The sequence below is a fragment of the Mixophyes fleayi genome, chromosome 2 (genome assembly GCF_038048845.1).
Source record: "Mixophyes fleayi isolate aMixFle1 chromosome 2, aMixFle1.hap1, whole genome shotgun sequence".
NCBI lineage: Eukaryota > Metazoa > Chordata > Amphibia > Anura > Limnodynastidae > Mixophyes > Mixophyes fleayi.
The window spans coordinates 13,717,125-13,741,205 of record NC_134403.1 but is presented as its reverse complement, the minus strand read 5'-3'; the positions used below and the strand labels follow the sequence as shown (position 1 = coordinate 13,741,205).

General features: G+C 40.8%; 2 protein-coding genes across 7 annotated transcripts in view; one reads left to right on the top strand and one right to left on the bottom strand.

The window, feature by feature from the left end:
* Positions 1-24,081, top strand: part of LOC142140704 (uncharacterized) — a 233,637-nt gene that overhangs the window by 82,007 nt on the left and 127,549 nt on the right. The gene's annotated exons all lie outside the window — the stretch shown is intronic.
* LOC142140705 (uncharacterized) overlaps positions 1-24,081 on the bottom strand; it is a 148,037-nt gene that overhangs the window by 28,244 nt on the left and 95,712 nt on the right. The window contains exon 14 of one of the 6 annotated variants that reach the window (XM_075198514.1): positions 2,300-2,819. The exons of 4 other annotated variants lie outside the window; for them this stretch is intronic. In XM_075198514.1, coding sequence (XP_075054615.1) covers positions 2,332-2,819 — 488 coding nt within the window. In that variant the 3' untranslated portion in view covers positions 2,300-2,331. Of the gene's footprint in view, positions 1-2,299; positions 2,820-7,957; positions 8,876-24,081 lie in introns of those variants that run through there. One more of the 6 variants, XM_075198511.1, reaches the window with a different exon arrangement.

Below are 24,081 nucleotides of genomic sequence, written 5' to 3'. Positions count from 1 at the left end.
ATCCATGCAGTTAAAAGGTTTATAGCCAGAGTGTATCCTCAGACGTCTAACAAGAGTAAATATTTTTTGCAAAACAACTCCCACATTCTGGGCATGAAAATGGGAGGTTTCACACATTATCTCCCAATGACAGCTGTCAGTTAACTATTAAGAATGACAGCTACAAACACCTTTTCACAATATCTGTAATCAGCGCTCTGCTAAGAACAGCAATCTAGCTAGTCACCTCACCTAGACTATAGCACAGATTTCCCTACTCTTCCCCTAGAAAAAAATGTCCTTTAGATGTTTCTATAGATGTTCTCTATTCCTAATGACAATATTCTATCTATTTGTGTGAAAGTGATGTTTTATTTGATAGAGCAAGAGGTTGGAAAGTAATGGAAAATATGGCAGTATGTTATGGAATATGGAGTACAAAGAAAGAAAATCCTAAAGACAAGTTAAGGTACAATGTCTATTCCTCCTCATCCATAGAAGATGCCACTATATGACACTATAATAATCTCATTATTATGAGATGTGCATTTGTAAGCAGGAAAACACTTAGTACAATGGAATTAAGACAATGGTTACTATACATTGAATCAATTACATATCATGTTCACTATGTTTTCACAAAAGATTTGTATCATTTATTCAGCCAATAACATGTTCACGCTATGTTTATAATGTGCTCACGAAGGACTCTTACCGGTTACCACTGTGCTTACAAGTCACATAATAATTAAGAGATGTGTATCTACAAAAGGAATAACCTATACTGCAATATATGTATTCAGTCATATTACACACTCACCCACTTGATCGTAATGTTAACCTAAAACATTCTTAATTAGTCCAAGTATATACTAAACAAATAAAACCAATTACTTAAGCAACGATCAGAACGGACACCCCTAAACCCCCTCATTAAATATGCACGAGACAGGGATTATAGAAAGGTGCCGGCACAGTCAATTACACTCTTGCATTTTAATTACCAAAAGTAAAATTTTCAGCCTCAGGACAGCTATTTATATTTCCATATTTCTTGCTATTTTGCTCAGTGAGAGCATTCCAGTATGTTACTAAAACAAGTCCTGTGTATTCCCTACAAACATACATTTACCGATACTAACACAAACGTTTCCTGGACAAGTCACAAAGTGGTTCAGGCAAGTGGTGACAAATGATCAGAAATTAATTGTAGGAATGACATACATTTGGAGGGCTCGTCTACCTTTGAACAATTTTCTTTATATAGGTCCAATACCCTGTGCCCCTGGGAGAGGAAATATTTGTCAACACAGTCAGTGAAAACCTGGGAGAGTCAACCCCCCACTAAGCATGTCTAGAGTGTTGTCCTGGCTAGGTATGTCTAGTGACCCCCCCCCCCCAGGTATGTCTAGTGACTCCCCCCCCAGGTATGTCTAGTGACTCCCCCCCCTAGGTATGTCTAGTGACCCCCCCCAGGTATGTCTAGTGACTCCCCCCCCCAGGTATGTCTAGTGACTCCCCCCCTAGGTATGTCTAGTGACTCCCCCCCCCTAGGTATGTCTAGTGACTCCCCCCCTAGGTATGTCTAGTGACTCCCCCCCCCAGGTATGTCTAGTGACTCCCCCCCCCCAGGTATGTCTAGTGACTCCCCCCCCAGGTATGTCTAGTGACTCCCCCCCCCCCCAGGTATGTCTAGTGACTCCCCCCCAGGTATGTCTAGTGACTCCCCCCCCAGGTATGTCTAGTGACTCCCCCCCCCGGTATGTCTAGTGACTCCCCCCCCAGGTATGTCTAGTGACTCCCCCCCCAGGTATGTCTAGTGACTTCCCCCCCCAGGTATGTCTAGTGACTCCCCCCCCCAGGTATGTCTAGAGACTTTCCCCCCCCAGGTATGTCTAGAATGACCAACCACTCTACATGTCTATAGTGAATGTGGCCAATTTAGGCAGGAGCTGCATTTGTACCACCAGATGGATCTGGTTTGCTCTTTTGTACCAGTACCATAATGTGGATCTCCCAGCATGCCCTTCCACCTAAGAGGACTTGTAGTTCCACGACAGCTGGTGAGGCACAGGTTGCCTATGTTCTACAAAATACATCAGCATTTGTTAAGGGATAGTTAGAACTAGGCAATGTTTTGCAAATCTCTAGAGAGGTTAGTAAATTTACTCTTCCCCGGGCCAAGATTTATATGTACGACAACTCATTGTGTCTTACATTTAAATATTCAGGATGATAAAAAGATTGTAGATTTTTATGTTCACTAATTAGAATAGAAATACTATGAATTTTCATAGTTATCCGAAAATGTGTTTTGATTCCAAAAGATTGTCCACATTCGCTGCACAAAAATTATTTTTGTCTTTTGTGAATCTGCTTATGTATGTAGAGATTTGATTTAGCAGCAAAACACCTCCCACATTCAGAGCAGGAAAATGGCTTTTCCCCGCTGTGGGTTCTTTGGTGCTGGATAAGAGAATATTTCAGTGAAAAACATTTGGAGCACTCAGGGCATGAAAACGGCTTCTCCCCTGTGTGCACGCGCCTGTGTGCAGTGACATAGGCCTTGCACTTAAAAGTTTTCCCACACTCTGAACACACAAAAGGGTTGATGTGTATGTGTGTCTGCTGGTGCTGCTTAAGAAGCAGATGATCTCTGAAACGCCTTCCGCATTGGGGGCAGACATGTTTCTTCTTGTGAGTCCGTTTGTGACGGCTGAGGGTTGACCTGTGACTGAAAGATTTCCCACATTCAGGGCACAAGTACGGCTTCTCCCCATGAATTCTGTGATTCGTCTCCCAGGCGGAGAATGCCTCTGTATTGAGAAAGACAGCTGGGCCTGTAGAAAGAATTATAATGTAAGTAAATCGGCTAATTTACTCCTCAGGAACATGTTTAAAATAGGCACAATGTATACTTCCCAAAAAATCTCAAGTGGAAAGTGCAGTGTGTGGATGAAGGGGGGGGGGGGGCATGGTCAAGAAAAACGGATTGTTTTGTTCCCAAAATGGGTTAGCTGTGTTTAGGGTCTTTAAATCAGGTGACTTAATTTGTCCCTTACAATATATACAGCTATGTCCTTTGAATGTCAATGTACTTGCGTCTAGCAAAGTAAATAACTCATTCTATATTTAGCTATTTATAATTATATTTTATTTAATTGAAAGTGTACTGGTCACTTATACACTGCGCAGGCAGCCATTTTCTCAGCAGAAACAAAAGATGCAGGCTATCAAAATGTACTGGGGCATTCCATGAGGAGATGAACCTTACCAATGTTTTTTCAGACTCACTATCAAGGTTCAATTTGTCATTATTTTGTTAGTAAATACCTCAAATTTAATATTCCATGAAAGAAAAATTATTTTCACAGTACCATATATTGTATTAAATCATGGTAGAAATTCATATGTTGGTAGATGTCTACTGAAAGTGTCTTGTTTCCAAAGTTGCCACCATGACATACGTATCAGCTGGTTATGTTCTGCAAATTCTTAGTGAGTCTGGGTGGCACTTAATTTACAGCGTTCAGGTTGAGAATTCTAAAAGCTTTGTTTCAGCAGCACGCTCGTCAATGAAAAATGTTGAAATGATATGTATCACTTCGGAAGAAATTGAAGAAAAAATTGAAGAAAGGGAACTTTTTTACCTTTTACCCCCAAATATATTTAGATACGCCAACGTTACCCCCTTGATTTGAAAGGAAGGAAATCATATACTATTAATCATTGGAATTCAAAATTATATTGAATCTATTCAAAATTTCTTTGAAAGCTTTAACTTCAAAACTTCAGGTTTTGGAGAAATGATGTTGCTTCATTTTTGATACGAGAGCATCATTATTTGGGCATTTTGATGTCAGAGCAATTTGGATACAGTCTTCAGCGTCCAATCAATTTTTCCGCTTTGTTTTTATGTTCGTTGGAGGGTAAAATCCTTGTTCGCAAAGGTAGGTTGTTGTAAAAAGCAGCAACATTTTGACTGCCTCCTCATGTGCAATTTTGAATGTCTTTGCAGCTGTTGACATCCAAAAATATGACAGATCTGCTTTGTTTTCAAATGCAATACGTGCTTCATTATTGCATCGGAGTTCAAGAAGTGCCTCTGACAACCCTTGAGGCTCTTCTGGTACAACAGCAATTTTACATTTAAAGGGGTCTACAATCCAACTGACAGCATGTGAATCGGCAGCATTACTCCCAGGAATTTCATTTTTACCCCATTTGGGGTAATTTACCCCTGTTCCCTGACCACTGTGCTAGATCAAGGGTGGAAAGCTGTAATTGGTATTGACGAGTTAGTCACTACACTATCTGCTGGGCCAGGACAAGACTTTCATCATCATCATCATTTATTTATATAGCGCCAGTAATTCCGCAGCGCTGTACAGAGAACTCATTCACATCAGTCCCTGCCCCATTGGAGCTTACAGTCTAAATTCCCTAATATAGACACACACTCACACACAGACAGACAGACAGAGAGAGAGGGAGACAGACAGGGAGAGACTAGGATCAATTTTGATAGCAGCCAATTAACCTACCAGTATGTTTTTGGAGTGTGGGAGGAAACCGGAGCACCCGGAAGAAACCCACGCAAACACAGGGAGAACATACAAACTCCACACAGATAAGGCCATGGTCGGGAATCGAACTCATAACCCCAGTGCTGTGAGGCAGAAGTGCTAACCACTAGACCACTGTGCTGCCCACAAGACTTTGATTGTTGGGCACTTTTAATACTGAGCACAAAACGTGCAAAGTTTTGAAACTGCGAATCTCCCCAGAGTACACCGATTCTGAACCTGACAGTCCTGAAGACAGTACCTCCCGACTTTACGTTATTCAAATACAGCCACCCGAAGTTGCCGATGTAATAGAAGGGACAATATTTTCTGGTACAGTTCAAAGCATTTTCCAGAGAGACTGCTCACTACTGATATGCTGGCATTGCACAGCGGTCCTGTGAAGATGACGTTCAGTGAAAATAATGCTTTTGAAGGTTGTTGGGGAAAATGGAAAACAAATGAAATTGATACTCATTTTGTAAATGTTGATCAGATTCTTGCAGTGTTACCTACAACAGTTCTTAGAAAAGTGAGAGGTGCATTTTTATGAGTTTTCTGCTATGTTAGATGTGTTTGAACAGGGTTAAAAGTGGAATGTAAAAACAACAACAAATATGTACTGAAACCAATAAAACAAAACAATATTTGAAAAAAGATGAACGCGTGAAAATGTTAACCGGTAGATTGGAATGTGAGGACAAAACTAAGCAGTTTCTGTTTAGAAACACTTATCTAGTTTTTGGAGATTTGGATTTCGCTCTAGGCTGGATCAGTGCCATGTAAGCTACACAGCTCTTTGCTACTTGCTAAAGCCAAGGTCTTATGGTGTGTATAAATAAGGCTTATTAGCTAAATTTCTAGAAATATGTTGAAATATCATTATACCCATATCCAATGTATTTTCTCTAGTCTGCTTAGCTTTGAGATATGTACTTTTCTATTCGTTAGCAAAATGCCATATATTATACGCTTGCGCAATTGTGATATGTCTATGCAATCTGAACTTCAAAACTGATGTCTTTGTTTGAGTAAATCAGAGTTTTTGCACTACCAGCCCTGTGTGTATTTCACTGACTCTCTGGCTGGCCCTATTTATATGATACACCTTATCTGATCACTGACCACTCAAGAAATATCGCTGACACATGTTAAATGACCAAAAATTAATCTAAATATTCTTAATTAGTCCAAGTATATACTAAACAAATAAAACCAATTACCTAAGCAACGATCAGAACGAACACCCCTAAACCCCCTCATTAAATATGCACGAGACGGGGATTATAGAATGATGCCAGATCTATACTCAGTTCAGTACAACGTACATCCCTGAGGAAGCCAAACGGAGGTGAAACGCGTTGGTTTAGAGACATCAGTACATCCTCTGCAAAAGAGAAACACTACAAAATGAAGGTACTATGATGATTGCAGATGCACCCAGAAGCGACAAGAACCTGGGAGGAATTTTTTTTCTTAAACAACATCTGTAGAACACGTATACGTAACTAACAGCGTTTTCCCTAAGGATGAAAGGACACGTACACATGGCGGACACTACATTTACCGAGAAGACTGGATATACTAGTCCTGGAACCGTGAGTACAGACATTGCGTTATCTTGCTATGGAAATTTATATGACTCAAAAATCATAGCAGAAACTTATCTTTCAAAAGAAAAACTGATCTTCTGCTACCTACAATAAATACTGAGGATAAGACACTTTTCTATGCAAAAATACTGACATCAGAGAAACTGAAACATAACACATCTAATATTATCACACACAAGTGCATAATATAAAATTAAGACTGCCAAGTGATGCAACTTAATAATTTGATTTGTTATTCAAAATAGGATCCTGTTAATGGATTTGTTCACAAATTGCATATTATTTCAAATTGTTTAGAATGATATATTGTGACATGTAATATGTGATATTCATTACATGTATATATTTGACATATGATAATAAACCCTTTTAAATACTGCATATGTCTGATAGACATACACACGAGTTTTGCACAATCAGGACACACTTTGGAGGCGTCAGGAACCTTATACTCAATCCAATATTTGATAGCCACACTTTTACACAGAACATTCCCAAATACCACGCATGCATTAATTAAACTACATCGAGAGGCTGGTCCATTCACAAAGACATTTTCAGGGTGGAGTTAAATAAGTTTTATAATTTTGACTTCCCTGTACTCTGGTGATTTCCTGATTGGGCAGCTGCCCTGATGTCAGTAACGTCTCTCTCGATACCGCTTGCTTGACTCAAGCAGACCGTAATGTTGTCAATGCCGCTCCCCTTTAAATTGGAAGTATGTGGGGTAGGAGCTGCAACAACATCACTATTAGTTTGTACACCCATTAATGGAGGATATCCGAGTGACATATGGGGTCCCGCCAAATCACGTTTTCACCAGGGCACCGGCAATTACACCTTTGTATTTTATTTTACCAAAAGTAACATTTTCAGCCTCAGCACAGATATTTATATTTCCATCGTTCTTGTTATTTTGCTCAGTGAGAACATTCCAGCATGTTACTAAAACAAGTCCTGTGTATTCCCTACAAACATACATTTACCGATACGAACACAAACGTTTCCTGGACAAGTCACAAAGTGGTTCAGGCAAGTGGTGACAAATGATCAGAAATTAATTGTAAGAAAGGCATACATTGGGAGGGCTCGTCTACCTTTCAACAATTTTCTGTATTTAGGCCCAATACCCTGTGCCCCCGGGAGAGGAAATACTTGTCAACACAGTCACTGAAAACCCGGGAGAGTCAAACCCCTACTAGGTATGTCTAGTGACCCCCCCCGTTAGGTATGTGTAGTGACCCCCCCGCTAGGTATGCCTAGTGACCCCCCCCGTTAGGTATGTCTAGTGACCCCCCCTCCCGCTAGATATGTATAGTGACCCCCCTCCCCACTATGTATGTCTAGTGACCCCCCCCTACTAGGAATGTCTAGTGACCCCCCGCTAGGTATGTCTAGTGACCCCCCCCCGCTAGGTATGCCTAGTGACCCCCCCCGTTAGGTATGTGTAGTGACCCCCCCCTCCCACTAGATATGTATAGTGACCCCCCTCCCCACTAGGTATGTCTAGTGACCCTCCCCCCCGCTAGATATGTATAGTGACCCCCCCGCTAGGTATGTCTAGTGACCCCCCCTCGCTAGGTATGTCTAGTGACCCCCCCCCAGATATGTATAGTGACCACCCCACTAGGAATGTCTAGTGACCCCCCCTGATAGGTATGTCTAGTGACTCCCCTGATAGGTATGTCTAGTGACCCCCCCCGATAGGTATGTCTAGTGACCCCCCCCCACTAGGTATGTCTAGAGTGATCCCCACTCGATATGTCTATAGTGAATGTGGCCAATTTAGGCAAGAGCTGCATTTGAACAGCCAGATGGATCTGGTTTGCTATTTTATACCAGTACCATAATGTGGATCTCCCAGAATGCCCTGCTACCTTAGAGGACTTGTAGTTCCACGACAGCTGGTGAGGCACAGGTTGCCTATGTCTGGTCTAATAAATCCAATTTCTGTTTGAGATGTTCAAGAAAATACATCAGCATTTGTTAAGGGATAGTTAGAACTAGGCAACGTTTTGCAAATCTCTAGAGAGGTTAGTAAATGAACTCTTCCCCGGGCCAAGATTTATATGTACGACAACACATTGTGTCTTGCATGTAAATATTCAGGATGGTAAAAAGATTGTAGATTTTAATGTTCACTAATTAGAATGGAAATACTATGAATTTTCATATGTATCAGAAAATGTGTTTTGATTCCAAAAGATTGTCCACATTTGCTGCACAAAAATTATTTTTGTCTTTTGTGAATCTGCTTATGTATGTAGAGATTGGATTTAGCAGCAAAACACCTCCCACATTCAGAGCAGGAAAATGGCTTTTCCCCGCTGTGGGTTCTTTGGTGCTGGATAAGAGAATATTTCAGTGAAAAACATTTGGAGCACTCAGGGCATGAAAACGGCTTCTCCCCTGTGTGCACGCGCATGTGTGCAGTGACATAGGCCTTGCACTTAAAAGTTTTCCCACACTCTGAACACACAAAAGGGTTGATGTACGTATGTGACTGCTGGTGCTGCTTAAGAAGCAGATGATCCCTGAAACGCCTTCCGCATTGGGGGCAGACATGTTTCTTCTTGTGAGTCCGTTTGTGACGGCTGAGGTTTGACGTGTGACTGAAAGATTTCCCACATTCAGGGCACAAGTAGGGCTTCTCCCCATGAATTCTGTGATTCGTCTCCCAGGCGGAGAATGCCTCTGCATTGTGAAAGACAGCTGGGCCTGTAGAAAGAATTATAATGTAAGTAAATCGGCTAATTTACTCCTCTGGAACATGTTTAAAATAGGCACAATGTATACTTCCCAAAAAATCTAAAGTGGAAAGTGCAGTGTGGGGCCGAGAGGGGCTGGTGAAGAACAACGCATCGTTTTGTTCCTACCCCTGTGGCAAAATGGGCTAGTTGTGTTCAGGGTCTTTAAATCAGGTGACTTAATTTTTGAAGGATCCCAACAAGCAAGTTATTCTGGTATATTCCCTGACAATGTATACAGCTAAGTCTTTTGAATGCATCTAGCAAAGTAAATAACTCATTCTATATTTAGCTATTTATAATTATATTTTATTTAATTAAAAGTGTACTGGTCACTTATACGCTGCGCAGGCAGTCATTCTGTCAGCAGACACAAAAGATGCAGGCTATCAAAATGTACTGGGGCATTCCATGAGGAGATGAACCTTACCATTGTTTCAGACTCACAATCAAGGTTCAATTTTTAATTATTTTGTTAGTAAATACTTCAAATTTAATATTCCATTAAAAAAATTATTTTCACAGTACCATATATTGTCTTAAATCATGGTAGAAATACATATGTTGGTAGATGTCTACTGAAGATGTTTTGTTTCCAAAGTTGCCACCATGACATACGTATGAGCTGGTTATGTTCTGCAAGTTCTTAGTAAGTCTGGGTGGCACTTAATTTGCAGCATTCTGGTTGAGACTTCTAAAGACTTTGTTTCAGCAGCACGCTCGTCAATGAAAAATGCTGAAATGATATGTATCACTTCTGTAGAGATTGAAGAAAACAAGGAAATGCTAGATCAAAGATGGAAAGCTGTAATTGGTATTGACGAGTTACAGTCAATACAGTATCTGCAGGGCCAGGACAAGACTTTGATTGTTGGGCACACGTTTCATCCTGAGCACAAAATGTTCAAAGTTTTGAAACTGCGAATCTCCCAAGAGTACACTGATTGTGAACCTGGCAGTCCTGAAGATCGTAACCTCTCGACTGGAAGTTATTCAAATACAGCCACCTGAAGTTGCCGATGAAACAGCAGGGACATATTTTTCTGGTATAGTTCAAAGCATCTTCCAGAAAGACGTCTCACTACTGATATGCTGGCACTGCACAGAGCTCCTGTGAAGATGACGGTTCAGTGAAAATAATGCTATTCAAGGTTGTTGGGAAAATGAAAAACAAACGAAATTGATATTTATTTTGTAAACTTTGATCAGATTCTTGCAGTGTTACCTACAACAGTTCTTAAAAAAGTCAGAGGCAGCATTTGTTATGAGTTTTCTGCTATGTTAGATGTGTTTGAAAAGAGTTAAAAGTGGAATGTAAAAACCACAAATATGTACTGAAAAGTTTGAAAACAATAAAACAAAACAATATTTGTAAAAAGATGAACGCGTGGAAAATGTTAACGGGTAGATGAGAATGTGAGGACGAAACTAAGCAGTTTCTGTTTAAAATCACTAATCTAGTTTTTGGAGATTTGTACTACAGTCTAGGCTGGCTCAGTGCCATGTAAGCTACACAGCTCTTTGTTACTTACTAAAGCCAAGGTCTTATGATGTGGATGAATAAGGTTTATTAGCTAAATTTCTAGAAATACGTTGAAATATCATTATACCCACATCTAATGTAGTTTCTCTAGTCTGCTTATCCTTGAGATATGTACTTTTCTATTCGTTGACAAAATTCCATATATTATACGCTTGCGCAATTGTGATATGTCTATGCAATCTGAACTTCAAAACTGATGTCTTTGTCTGAGGAAATCACTACCAGCCCTGTGTGTATTTCACTGACTCTCCGGCTGGCCGTATTAATCTGATACACCTTATCTGATCACTGACCACTCAAGAAATATCGCTGACACATGTTAAATGACAAAAAATGATTGCATAGCAAAAGAAGTGCCTTCTTTTGTTTTACATACATAAAATGGGTGTTAATTAGAATTATTTTGCACTGTGTCCTATCAGTGACAAAATAAAAAAATCATTATTCTGCATAAGATTTATACTTTCTTCTTGTTGATTGGTAACTTATTCTACTCAAAGATCTGGGTACATTATACATGTTATCCCTCCTGTACAGTCACAGAGATTGTATAAAATTGCTCGCTATGTGACAAGTTACGTCCTGTCCCATGACAGGAAGTGAAACAAGTTTGAAAATCAACAACGCCATACCTAACGATGCAAATAGTTACCATTTACATCTTATAATACCATGCATACTATATGTAAGCTACCAGAATAATGCAAATATACTTCATAATATGAGAGAGCCTCTTTGGATAAGAAAACTTCAGTGCAAGTGTCCCTCAGCCAGAGGCGCTGGACCGCAAGAGGATGAGTTAGTGTAGTGAACTGACAACAATCAGTTCTCCTCTAGTGGTCTATCTTTAGTTTAAAAAATAATATGCTGCACTACCAAGATATCTTAGGGATTGGCTTAATGAGGACAACTATGCCAGCATTACTAGAGAAAAATGTTATACTTGAAATAGACCTGGGGGTAAATGTATCATCCTCCGATTTTTTCAACTCGCCGAAATTCGGTGACTTTGCAGGTAAAATTTAAAGCGGCGATGGCTTGTAAAGGCAAGTTTGCCTTTACAAGCCATCGCCTCTTTAAATTTTCAATGCAAAGTCGCCGCAAGTTGAAAAAAAACCAGAGGATGATACATTTACTCCCTGATCGGCTTCTTACATCTACAAGACCAGGAAGAGCCCACACACGTATTATAAACTTCCTTCCTAATGACAAGGAAACTGTAGCATCAACTAATATAATATAAATTTAAAGTTAATATAAACTTAATCTCTATAACTCGAGCTGGGCTCGAGCGCTTTGAACAATTCTCAGACAAAACAACCATAACATTTCAATAAGCGCAGGAGAAATACGATTGTGTTAGACCCTTAGGTCTGGCCTAGCAGCAATCCAACACTATGCCTGAGGGTCTTAAGGGACCCATTGTAAGCCTACTAGTGCAATCCCCTGGTTCCTACTCTCTAATAGTCCATCAACACCCAAAGGAATCTCACTTCATTATACCTTTCTACACAACCAAATTGACCACAAAAAGACAAAATTGTAGATCACACAATGGACAGAATTCTTTCCATCCCTCTTTATGGACAAATTGCTCCACTCTTTTGTCAGACTCAATGATAATCCTCCCAGCAGCCACATGTAGAATTATATCTGTCTCCACACAGTGATCGGATTGGCTGAGGATCATCCATGCCCAAAATCAAAACGCGTAACTCCCATGGCAGACCTCATCCACTGCTTGTGGAAATACCCACCAATTAGACATTTTTAGACCCAGGTCTGGAGGTTCACATCACTTAGTAAACTATCTGCATTTAACCCCTGAGAGGAGTATCTTGCATATTCTCCCCACAAGTACAAACATATCCAATGTAGGCATAAAACTCCTACTTGCTGTTCAGCAGCAGCAATCAATGTGTGCTACAGACACCCCAACCTTTTTCACTATTCCAAGGAAAGCTTTCTAATACTTTGTGTATGGACTTGTTTTAAAAGTCATCTCATGCCTCCAAGACCCTCCAGTAACCCTATATGAGGTGTTAGTTTTTTTTATCTGTCTTGCATTTTGCCGGTTACTCAGATCTGCAATGCAGTTCATGCTCAGTGATGATTGGAAAACTGCATGTTATAAACCTTTACCTGTCCTGTTAGTTTCCTTGTTCCTGAATCTGTTGTCTCTATGCTCCTGACCTTGCATCAGTACTTCCTGGCTCTGCATTCATGTGTCTCCTGTTATCTGTCTTTGCATCTGCATGCTATTCATATAGCTCAACTCAGTACCCCCAGGCATGGACTGCCTTAACTATCTATTGCTCTCTTGTGGGGCTTTGCAGTGATCACTAGACTCTGTGTTAATTTGCACCAGCATTGCCTCAGACACAATGTTTATATTCTTGCATTTGCCTCAGAATCTGTGTAAATCTTAACCAGCATATCCTCAGATACATTGTTTACAGTTCTGTATTACAACAAAGACTGCATATATATCTGTATTTAAACGAAGACTGCTATACTACTGCATTATCGTGTGGCTGATTACTCATCTCTGCATTACCTCAGAGCCTGTATTTTACCTCTATGCTCTTGATTACTGTAATAAATTCCATACTGTTTTTACTACAATACTTTACTACTACCACTTTGTAATTCCTGTGATTTTCTAACATGAGGGCGGTCTCTGAATATTCTTCCAATAATTATGCAATGTGAACTTGGTCACTTAAACTTTGATTTGAGTCACAGATATGTCACAAAAGCAGAAACAAATGTACTTCATTATGTTTTATTGCTGATTGAGAGTAATTATTCATCTTAAGAGCTTTTTGCTCACTCTCTCTTACAACAAACATTTGTAGATTCTATTGAGAATTGACCACTTATTTAACAATCAAATGTACACCAAACACCTTTGTTGTATTACATATGCTGCAATAAACTAGAAATGTGTTTTTTTTCTAATATAATTTGAAAGAAACATTTGACAATGAGAACCCATTAAGTTATACAATGTCTGTTCATTCACCTAGAACACAAAAGGTTTTCCCTGGAGTGAATTCTTTGATGTCGAACCAAAGATGAGCCATCAGAGAAGCAACGGCCACACTGAAAACACACAAACGGTCTCTCTCCTGTGTGAATGCGCTGATGTTTCACAAGGTTGCATCTCTGGTTGAAACGTTTGCCACAATCTGTGCAATCATAGGGTTTCTCGCCGGAGTGTATCCTCCGGTGTCTAACAAGAGTAAATCTTTTCTCAAAACATCTCCCACATTCTGGGCATGAAAATGGCCTCTCGCTCGTATGCGTTCTTTTATGGTATAATAGACGTGACCTCTGATGAAAACATTTCCCACAATAAGAACAATTAAATAGTTTTTCTTTGCTGTGACATTGTTGGTGTTCGGTAAAAGTCCATTTGGAACTGAAACACACTCCACAAATCGAGCATGAATATAGGTCATTAGCGCAATGAGTTTTCTGATGGGTGACAAGATCTGAATGATTAAGGAAACATCTCTGACACTCCGAGCACTGATGTATCTTCTCAGGACAGTGTGAGGAGACGGACGGACCTGTTGGGGACAAAAGTACTAAGATAAACCCTCTATACATCAGTGAATGGATTGCTTCATAATGTGATGATTTATATGTACTTATATATATGTACCATTCAGACTTTATTCAATTTAGTCACCTTCATCTGATCTACCCCTATGTTGGATTTTCCCTACACCCCCCTCCTCTTACTTTCTTTCTGTACCCTCTTTTCCCCATAAAAATACAATAAAAAAAATAATACATTTAAAAAAGTTAGCTCCTCATTCAAGGCAGTGTTGTAGTGACGTTGCCGCTCTAGTCACCTCAGTACAATGTAAGCAGCCATCTTTTTACACTACTAGAATGTTGCTGAATCTGTCTCCTCCCCTCATTAGTGTAAGAATGTCATTGGCATTACAGAAGAACACCAAGAAGAAGGGGAAAAGTTAGGAAAATATTTATAGACTAAAATGAAAATAATGCCAGAACAGGTGTATTTTTATATAGGATCCCAACTACTGCCTGTCTGGAGATTGGACCAGGCAGTGGTGAGTGGAGACAGTTCCCTCTCCTGCCCTATCTTCTTGATCATCAGTCCCAGCACTGTAAGATAAATCATAATTTGGGCTATTAAATGAGAAAGATGGGAACATTATGACACAGTTCTGGATTACGGTGAGATGTGTATTTAGAGGCGTGATAGAAATGAGACAGGCCTCCTTTGAACAGCTCCCTGTCTCAGACAGATTCTCACGCAACAGGGGAAACTATCATTCATCATGAAGCCTTGTCAGGCAGTGGTAAGAGGTATTAAATATGGATAAGTAAGGCAAGCAGTATTCATCTAATTATAAAATTATACTACTCCAAAAGGCGTGGCTTCACTGCCAAGACCAATAGAAGCATGTTCCAACAGCTCCAGTGTCAATCATATGATTGATGTGGCATTCCCCAATATCTGGAATCCCACTTTAAACAAATACTTCTGGAGTCCTCAGCTCACCATCTTCAAATGACCTCTGCCAATCATGCCCTCCAGCCTAGAAGTTCTGCAGATCATCCCCAGAGGGACGTGATCAACAGTCTCCTTTATTCTTCCACCAAGGAGTGCATTATGAATGCAGTGAGAAAAATCAGTGACCTTTGAGATCAAGATGAGAAAGTGAGAAATTATAAAGTACCGGCGGGGCTTTCCCTTCTAGGTACAAGACAACCATGAAGGAAAGAGTCTCACAGCTAAGGCACAGGACCAGTGGCACTTCAGCACCGTCTGGGCTTCCGAGCCTCACCTGACACTGCTTCGACCTCTACTCACAGATCTGCTTCAACCCCCCTCACCAAGTTAGAAGAGGGCCTGTTCATTAAGTTCTGGAGACAAGCTCTATTTATATGATTAATAGAGTGCTCCTGACCTACCTATTTCTACTCCTTTTTTCAGACTTAATATATTGACCAAATTTGTTTGTCTAGTTACAATTTATTCACAAAAATTATTGTCCCCCTTAATGGCTTCCTTATTATCAGATATGGTTTAAATTCATCTTCCGAAACTCTGGCCCGGTGGGACTAAACAGATCTTTATGCAATGCTCCCCCCCCTTCACTCCGTTTAAAGTCAGCTTATGCTGTTCCCCTTTTGCTTTCCACATGATTTGGCAGTTTAACACCACCCACAATATATGCTTCAAATGTTGATGTTAATATTCCTATATTGGTTATCTCTCACCTGAATGACTAAGTGTTTTCAGGAAGTGGACCTATATAGTTCCCCTTCTTCTCTACCGCAAGAGACTAGTGGATGCATTTTTTCCGACTCGTTTGACTTCTCCCACCCCAACCTCCACCACGAGTCTTAATGTCATGTCAGCCAAAATGAATGACCTAAATACGCATTAAAAACATACAACAGTCCTTGCTCATCTCTGATATAGCTTTCTCTCAGGAAACGCATTTCAAACATCTGCATTCCTCGCTTACCAATGAACAATTTAGCCATTTTTTTTTTCCATTTTTTATTGAAGAAGATCGGAAATATATAACACAATAGTAGTTGTTAGATACTGATAGACAGTCATTCTTTGTGCCAGTTGACAGCAAGTGCAGAGCTGTCACAATGCTGATTACCGTTAGATTCCCCTTCAACCTGATCCCAGAGGTTGATTCCTGATCTCTGCCAACTCAATTTCAGTTTTAATGCTCCAAACACTCATTAAACCCCCTTGGAATTTTTTTTTATAAAGTTCTAAAATTCTGATACTATATAGTGATTCTAATAGTGATTCTATGAGGGGAGTTTAACTTGATGTTAAATCCGAAACTCGATAAATCCTTATTAATAGCATGTCACTTTTGTGAACCCCAACAGTTCCAAAAAATTGTCCTCCCTCTAACGGCCTCCACGACACCTGGAGAATCATACACAACTATGCTAAACACTTCACCCACTGACAACATAAAACTTATTCACACTTAGATCTGCATTAATTCTCTTTTCAACCAAAGAATAATGGATGCTTTGAGAATTGCCACACTAGAAACTCATCAAGCACAAGCAAGAAGCCAGCAGTACACTGTATTGTAAATTGGTTGCTATTAAAGACTATTAAAAGCAAGTTTGTCGGAACAGGCCAACAAGTCCATGAAATGGTTGCAGCAAAGGTTTTATGACAAGGAGGACAAGGCTGGATCCCTTCTGGCCTCCACATTGAAAGCCGAGTATTTCTGAATCTGCATTCACTCCATCCAGAAAGAGCATTGATCTTTGATTCTAACAAAATATCAAAAGAAAGTTTCTCCTTTTACAATTCCGTGGCACCCTCTTATAAAATGCCCCCCCCCATCTCTTTTATGATTGATGTCTACTAGCAATACTGAAATCTGTCATGTTTATCCCCATCTCAATTGCCTTCTTTCAATTCAAATTATGAGTTTGCATCCCTTTTCATCATTAAAGTCCTGCCCCCCTTCTTCTCACATGCTGTACTCACAACTTCCTGCGCACTTCTTTATGGCATCTTCACGATGCATTGTGTTCCTCCCTCCCAGACAGCGACTGCTGCTGGGTCCCGTTGCAATACCGGCGTGCACACTGTCTATCCATAGATGCAGTCAAAGGACTTCAACTCAGCTGTTCCCTGCCCCCACTCAATCAGCTAAATATTTAAACTAGCTGCGTACACCTCTAGGGTACCAAAGCATGGATCTATGATATACTAAATACTGCTACTGATTTAGTTTCTCTGGATCCTTCCTCTGCGCTTCCTCTAGGCTATACTTCTTTGGGATTTTAGTCTTGCCAATCCAAGGCTTAACTGCCGATACAGTCCTCCAGTTGCTTCTAAGAGACTTGCTCCTTCTCTCTTCTTCACCCTACTCACTCGACAATGTTAGGACCTACCCCATGGGCATTTCGTTTTTTTCGATTTGAAAATCAAAAAACTATCCAGTCAAAGCTTGTGCAATGTCTTCAGGGTCTACCTAGTCAGCTGAACTCGTTACAAACCACCTTGACACTTTGGCTCCGGTCCATTCTAATCATGCAGCTGCACCTCAAGCTATGATCTCCTCGACAGGGCCTTCCCTGCTCCAAATTCCCACTCCTACAAAGTACGATGTTGACCCAAAAACTTGATGCAGATTTCTTTCAACTTAAAAGATTTTTTATTGAGTTTTTATAGGAAAACATGTAACCGACAAAGCATTAATTATCAAATACCGTAAGATTGAATGCTCTCTCAATACTGCCAACAAACAAATAGTCAAGAAAAATATATTTAAGACATAGACATCCAAGGGTGGGGGAGGGGGAAACAAACAAGGGGGGATGTGTCGGGGGCAAACCAGTCAATAATCAATAGTACCAGATGATTTTATGAACAACAAGCTAACGCACTTCAAGAACACTCAACATAATACAGCAGAAAATAGGAGTTAGACCCAGAACTATACTCTGTAAAGTACTCGTACCAGGTAAACCATTTAATCAATGGTGAAGAGACCGCTGTATCGTAATTAAAGCCAAAAGTTTCCATCTCGTAACTATGTTGGATTTTGTTAATAATTTTAGTAAGGGGCGGGATCAAAGGGGATCTCCAATTCTGACCTATTGCAGCTCTAGCTGCAACGACTATGTGCCCAGTAACATAATGATTGAGGCTCTGAAGTTGGGGAGGGTAGAGGTGTAACAGTGCAATAGCCGAGGATGCAGGTGAGTTAACCTTGGTAACCTAAGTAATTAACTGGAAGATTTCAGTTCACAATGGCTGAAGTTTAGGACAGTTCCAAAGGATATGTATATGTGTTCCAATCTCCTCACAATTCCTCCAGCAATATTTGTTCTCTGAGGGCCAGAATTTATGGAGCTTTTCTGGGGTAAGATACACCCTATAGACCATCTTAAATCAACATTTCTGAATGATTAATACATTTTGACTCGCTGTATATGTTCCGATATATTTTCTCCCACATCTCAATTGATATAGTAATGTCAAGGTCCTTTTCCAAGACAGCCGGAATCGGAAGGTCTCGATTATCAACAGGGGTTAACAGGAGCCTATAGCAGGTGGAAATACCTCCTGCTTGAGAAGTAGGGGAAAGATATAGCATAATACCAGGTGGAGCCGGTCTCAAAACCGATGGGTATGTGGGCCAGGAATAGCTGCGGATTTTTAAAGAAGATGAACAATTCAATTTGAATTACCTCCGGCTAACTTCCCTTCAGAGAATGCCAAAGAGGCTACGCCATACCTGCCTTAAATACTAACGTTACCCAATAAGGATGCAGGATCCACCCTGCACCTAATCAGCCCCAGGAGGCTGTAATTAACCAGACATAACTGTGCATGTGCGCCCGGTTGTTTGACAGCAGGCCAGGCACAGCGGCAGATGAGAGAGCGCCTCCCAGCTGTTGCCCAGGCAACAGGGACGCTCACGGCTGGAGTGACGTCCCGGCCATCTGGACAACAGCCAGGATGCAACGGGAGAGAGAACTCCACTAACAAATTGCTGCAAGTCAACTTTAATTTTCAGTGACAGACCTTTAAAATAGAATATCTAGGAGTACAGAATACTAAATGGTGCATGGTTTAAAATTGCAATACATTAGAGGAAATACAAAATAATCTAAACATGAATTTAATTTTTTTTTTTTATTTCAATGAAACATATGACAATGGGACCGTCCCTGGAAACTATACACAATAACGGTCCCTTTTATGATTCTTTATGTGTTGTGCCAGGACAACTATATCTTATGTTTTTTTCTCTTAAGAATGTTACTATGAAGTGGGTCTAGTCACAGGCAAACCCTCGACATAGACAGTAATAGCAACAATGACACCTGAAGGTTATAGCAGAAGATATCCAAATACTACAGCGGACTTATCCAACATTATTGAAAATGCATCTGCTCATTTCACGGGCAACGAATGACATCTTTGCTTCCTAGTGAATTGATCTCGTGTTTATCAATTCAACCTACAAAACGGCTTTTGTTCCTCATGAATGTCTCTGGTTCATGGTGAACTGATAGTCTGCATTGTCATTGCATTGTCATGGTTATTAGACCAGCAAACAAAAATGTGTGACACCCCTGTGTGCAGGAAGTCGACACAATTAAAGGGAAGCCACATCATAAAATAATGTAGCTTTTTTAATAACTAAATGCATTCACTCCAAAGTTGAAATATATTTATTACACAGAAATACACAAAGGTGGGGTCCGCGCTTCTAAACCTATGTTTGAGCAGCCATTGGGGGGATGTGTATGGGGCTAGTCCTAATCCCCAAGGATACAGTAAATAGAAATGAGGATCCCCGGCGCTTGTTGAATTGAAATGATGTAGTGAGTACTTGGCAATCGGCTAGGAGCCTTATTTATTAAACACAATTGATAGCCTGTAAAATGATGTGCCGGCACTTTTAAAACAGTGACAGTTAAGTCAATCAACACACAATCCTACAATAACCTTTTAGTGTTAGAAGACAATGCTGTATTAATGGCGTATAGAGATAGCTGAACAAATATAACTGAACAGTGGAGGCTCAAAAATCTGCATGTGCCAGAGTATTGGCAGTAAAGAGTCCACATAAGTCCAGTGCTATGCGCTAATAAATCCAGCAATCCTTAAACTTGTTGTAAAGAAAAATGGTAATCGCAAGGGTTAATACTCCTGAAAAATATTTATTACACAACATATCAAGGCTCAGACGAATGTACAAAATTCTTGTTGACGTCACCCGTTTACTTTTTCGCAGTTGCACCCATTTTTACTAGAAGGGGTATGGATTTGATGGCCAAGCATCTGAGAGTTGGGTGGATCAATGGGTGGGTGGTGCTGCTTGACAAGTGTAGATTAGGCACATGGTTTCCCTCCCACGTGGTACAACAATGGATCTAAAGCACACATTTGGAGGGCAAGTGGAACGTAAACAAGCCTTATTACGTATTGAACATCTGTTCATTCAACTAGATGACAAAAGATTTTCCCTGCAGTGAATTTTTTGATGTCGTACACAAGCTGAGCCATCAGAGAAGCAACGGCCGCACTGAAAACACACAAACGGTCTCTCTCCTGTGTGAATGCGCTGATGTTTCACAAGGTGGGACTTCTGGGTGAAACTGCTGCCACATTCCACGCACTTAAAAGGTTTCTCGCCGGTGTGTATCCGCTGATGCTTTACTAGGCCATATCTGTCTGCAAAACATCTCCCACATTCTGGGCATGAAAATGGACTCTCCCCGGTGTGAGTTCTTGTATGTGATAGAAGACGTGACCTCCGAGAAAAAGATTTAGCACAATAAGAACAATGGAACAATTTTTCCTTGGCATGACATCGCTGGTGTGAGGTTAAAGTCAGTTTGGAACTGAAACACACTCCACAAATCGAGCATGAAAATAGATGATTGAAACTGTGAGTTTTCTGATGGGTGACGAGATCTGAATGATAAGGGAAACTCTGACACTCTGAGAACTGATGCATCTTCTCAGGGTAGTGTGAGGAGACAGGCGGACCTGTTGGGGACAAAAGTACTAAGATAAACCCTATGTACACCAGTGTAAGGATCGCTTCATCTTAAGTGATAAATTATACGTATTTATACATATGTATCATTCAGACATCAACTTTTATTGAGTATCCTATGGAAACGTTCCTTAAAAAGTTCATTCCCACATAACATTGGAGTTTGTCTACAATTGTATAGTTTAGTTTGTATTAAAAACATAAAGGGAGTGTCATAATGACGTCACCTTTCTATTCACCCCTGCACAATGTAAGCAGACATCTTTCTTTTACACTACTTGGATGTTGCAGAATTTTTCTCCTCCCCTCACTGGCATAAGAATGACACTGGCATTAGGGATGAAACATAAAGGGGAACAGGAAGGGACAAAAGATTAGGAAAGTGTAGAATAATATGGGAGTAATTCTGGAACAGAACAGACATTAAAGGGAAGGCCACATTACTGTACATTTTTACATGGAATCCCAACCTGAACAGACAATATCTGTGATAAAACAATCCCCTATATCTATAACTCCTGCCTGTCTGGGGTCAGAGTGCACCAGGCAGTGGTGGGTAGAGATCTCTACTCCTCTTACTCTATCTTCATGATTATCAGTGTAAGATATAGTAGCATTTGTATTGTGAATGAGAGCAACTGTAGCAGTATGACGCAACGCTGGGTGATGGTGGTCTGTGTGCTTAGTGGCAGGGAAGAAATAGGAGGACCCTCCTATCCACAGATCAACTTACGGACAGACAGATTCCCCTGGCAACAGAGGAGACTCTTTCAACATGAAGCCTGGTCATACAGAGGTAAGATGTACTAATTATGGAGAAGAGTAGGGTGAGTAGAACAATAGCACCTTCCAACATCTCCTGTGTGAATAACGATCAGTCACTTTGTCTTGCATCTTATGTTCCTCCTCTAAAGGATGTTACTATGAAGTGTGTCTAGTCACAGGCTAACCCTCTACATGGACAGTAATAGCAACAGTGACACCTACAGGTTATACAAGAAATTATACTACAGCGAACTTGTCATTGACACACACAGTAGAAGCTGCCATTTTAGGCTTAACCAATATGAACAAAAATGCATCTCATCATCTGACTTTATTATTGCAGTCAATTTATAAGCGACAATACAGTGTTTCTATTGAATGGATAGGCTGCACTGTCACGGTTATTAGTTCAGCCATTAAAAATGTCTGCCACCCCTGTGTGACGACAGTTGATACTGTGGCAAGAGCCCGCTACTGCAGAAGCACACACGTACAACTTCTTCCTTTTTATGGTTCTTTATTGTCAGGATGGTAATAATGTTTTGACATCGTATACTTGCACAGCAATTATGGAGACTCTCAACGCTTACTATACATAGTCCAGCTCTCTGTCCAGATCAGCCAGCTAGCCCAGCGTTGATCTCCCTGAACAATGAAACAAGCAGGGTTTTATACCTGACACTCCTCCCACAGGCCTAGCTTGATGGACAGATGACACACCCACCTTCTCTTTAAAAGGAAACGCCCATCCCTGGCTCTGTTTAGACTATCAGACCCACCCTGTCTGTTTGCTGAGAGGAAGCAGCTTTTAAATCATGTAAGTAAACCAATTTTAAACTACACATATGTTTTTACCTGGTTTAATCTCCACCTAGGTACATAACTGCGCCAATGTTTTACTCTACTTCCCTGCTTTCTCTGCATATTGCCAGCTAAATGCCTCCTTTTGTTACATATCCCTCCCCCTAGCATCTCCAAGTAGGGGGACGCGGACTTCGCGAGGTGCGCATATTTTCGTGACAACGCATCTGCATTTTTGTGTAGAATCCCAGGCCTATGTTCTACTGAGAACTTGAAAGGTTGTAGTGCCAAGAACCAGCGGGTTACCTTGGCATTTACCTCCCGGTTGTTCTGCATCCATCTTAATGGTGCATGGTCTGTTATTAGGGTGAACTCTCTGCCTAGGAGATAATAGCGCAGAGCGTCTGTAGCCCATTTTATGGCGAGACATTCTTTCTCCACAGTGGCATATTTTTGTTCCCTTGGAAGCAACTTACGACTTAGGTACAGGACAGGATTTTCTACTCCATTCTTCTCCTGTGACAAGACTGCACCTAAGCCAACACCAGAAGCATCAGTTTGGAGGAAGAACCTCCGGGTAAAATCCGGTGCTTGTAGAACTGGGGAGGAACAAATAGCTAACCGAAGATCAGACCAGGTGGTTTCTGCAGAGTCAGACCAGGTTAATCTATCTGGACAACTTTTTTTTAACATGTCAGTAAGTGGAGCAGCTCTAGTGGCGAAGTGGCTTACAAACCGCCTGTAGTAACCTACTAAGCCTAAAAAGGTTCTTAACTGTGACTTTTTCTCTGGTCTTGCCCAATTTTTGACTGCCTCCACTTTGTCTAGCTGGGGTTTTACATGCCCTTGACCAACAATGTACCCCAAATATTTGGCTTCTCTCATGGCTATGGCACATTTCTCTGGGTTAGCTGTTAACCCTGCGGACCGTAATGAAGCTAAGACCGCCTCAACTTTGGCTAAATGTGATCCCCAGTCTGGGGTATAAATCACTATATCGTCCAAGTAAGCAGCTGCATAAGCTTTGTGAGGTCGTAGCAATTTATTCATAGCCCTTTGGAAGGTGGCAGGTGCCCCATGCAACCCAAAGGGTAGGACTTTATATTGATAGAGACCATCAGGGGTGGAAAATGCAGTCTTTGGCTCGGCCGTGGAAGTCAGGGGAACTTGCCAATAACCCTTTGTTAGATCAAGGGTTGTTAAATAATTGCTATCAGCAAGATTTTCTACTAGTTCATCCACACGTGGCATCGGATAGGCATCAAACTGCGACATACTGTTTAGGCGCCTAAAGTCATTGCAGAACCTAATTGTCCCATTGGGTTTCGGGACAAGCACAATGGGACTATTCCATTCACTAGTGGACTCTTCAATTACATCTAACTGGAGCATCTTCTCGACTTCCTTTCTCACGTCCACCCGTCTGGCTTCTGGAATACGATATGGCTTCCACTTGACAATGACTCCTGGCGCAGTGACAATGTCGTGTTCGATTAAGGTAGTGCG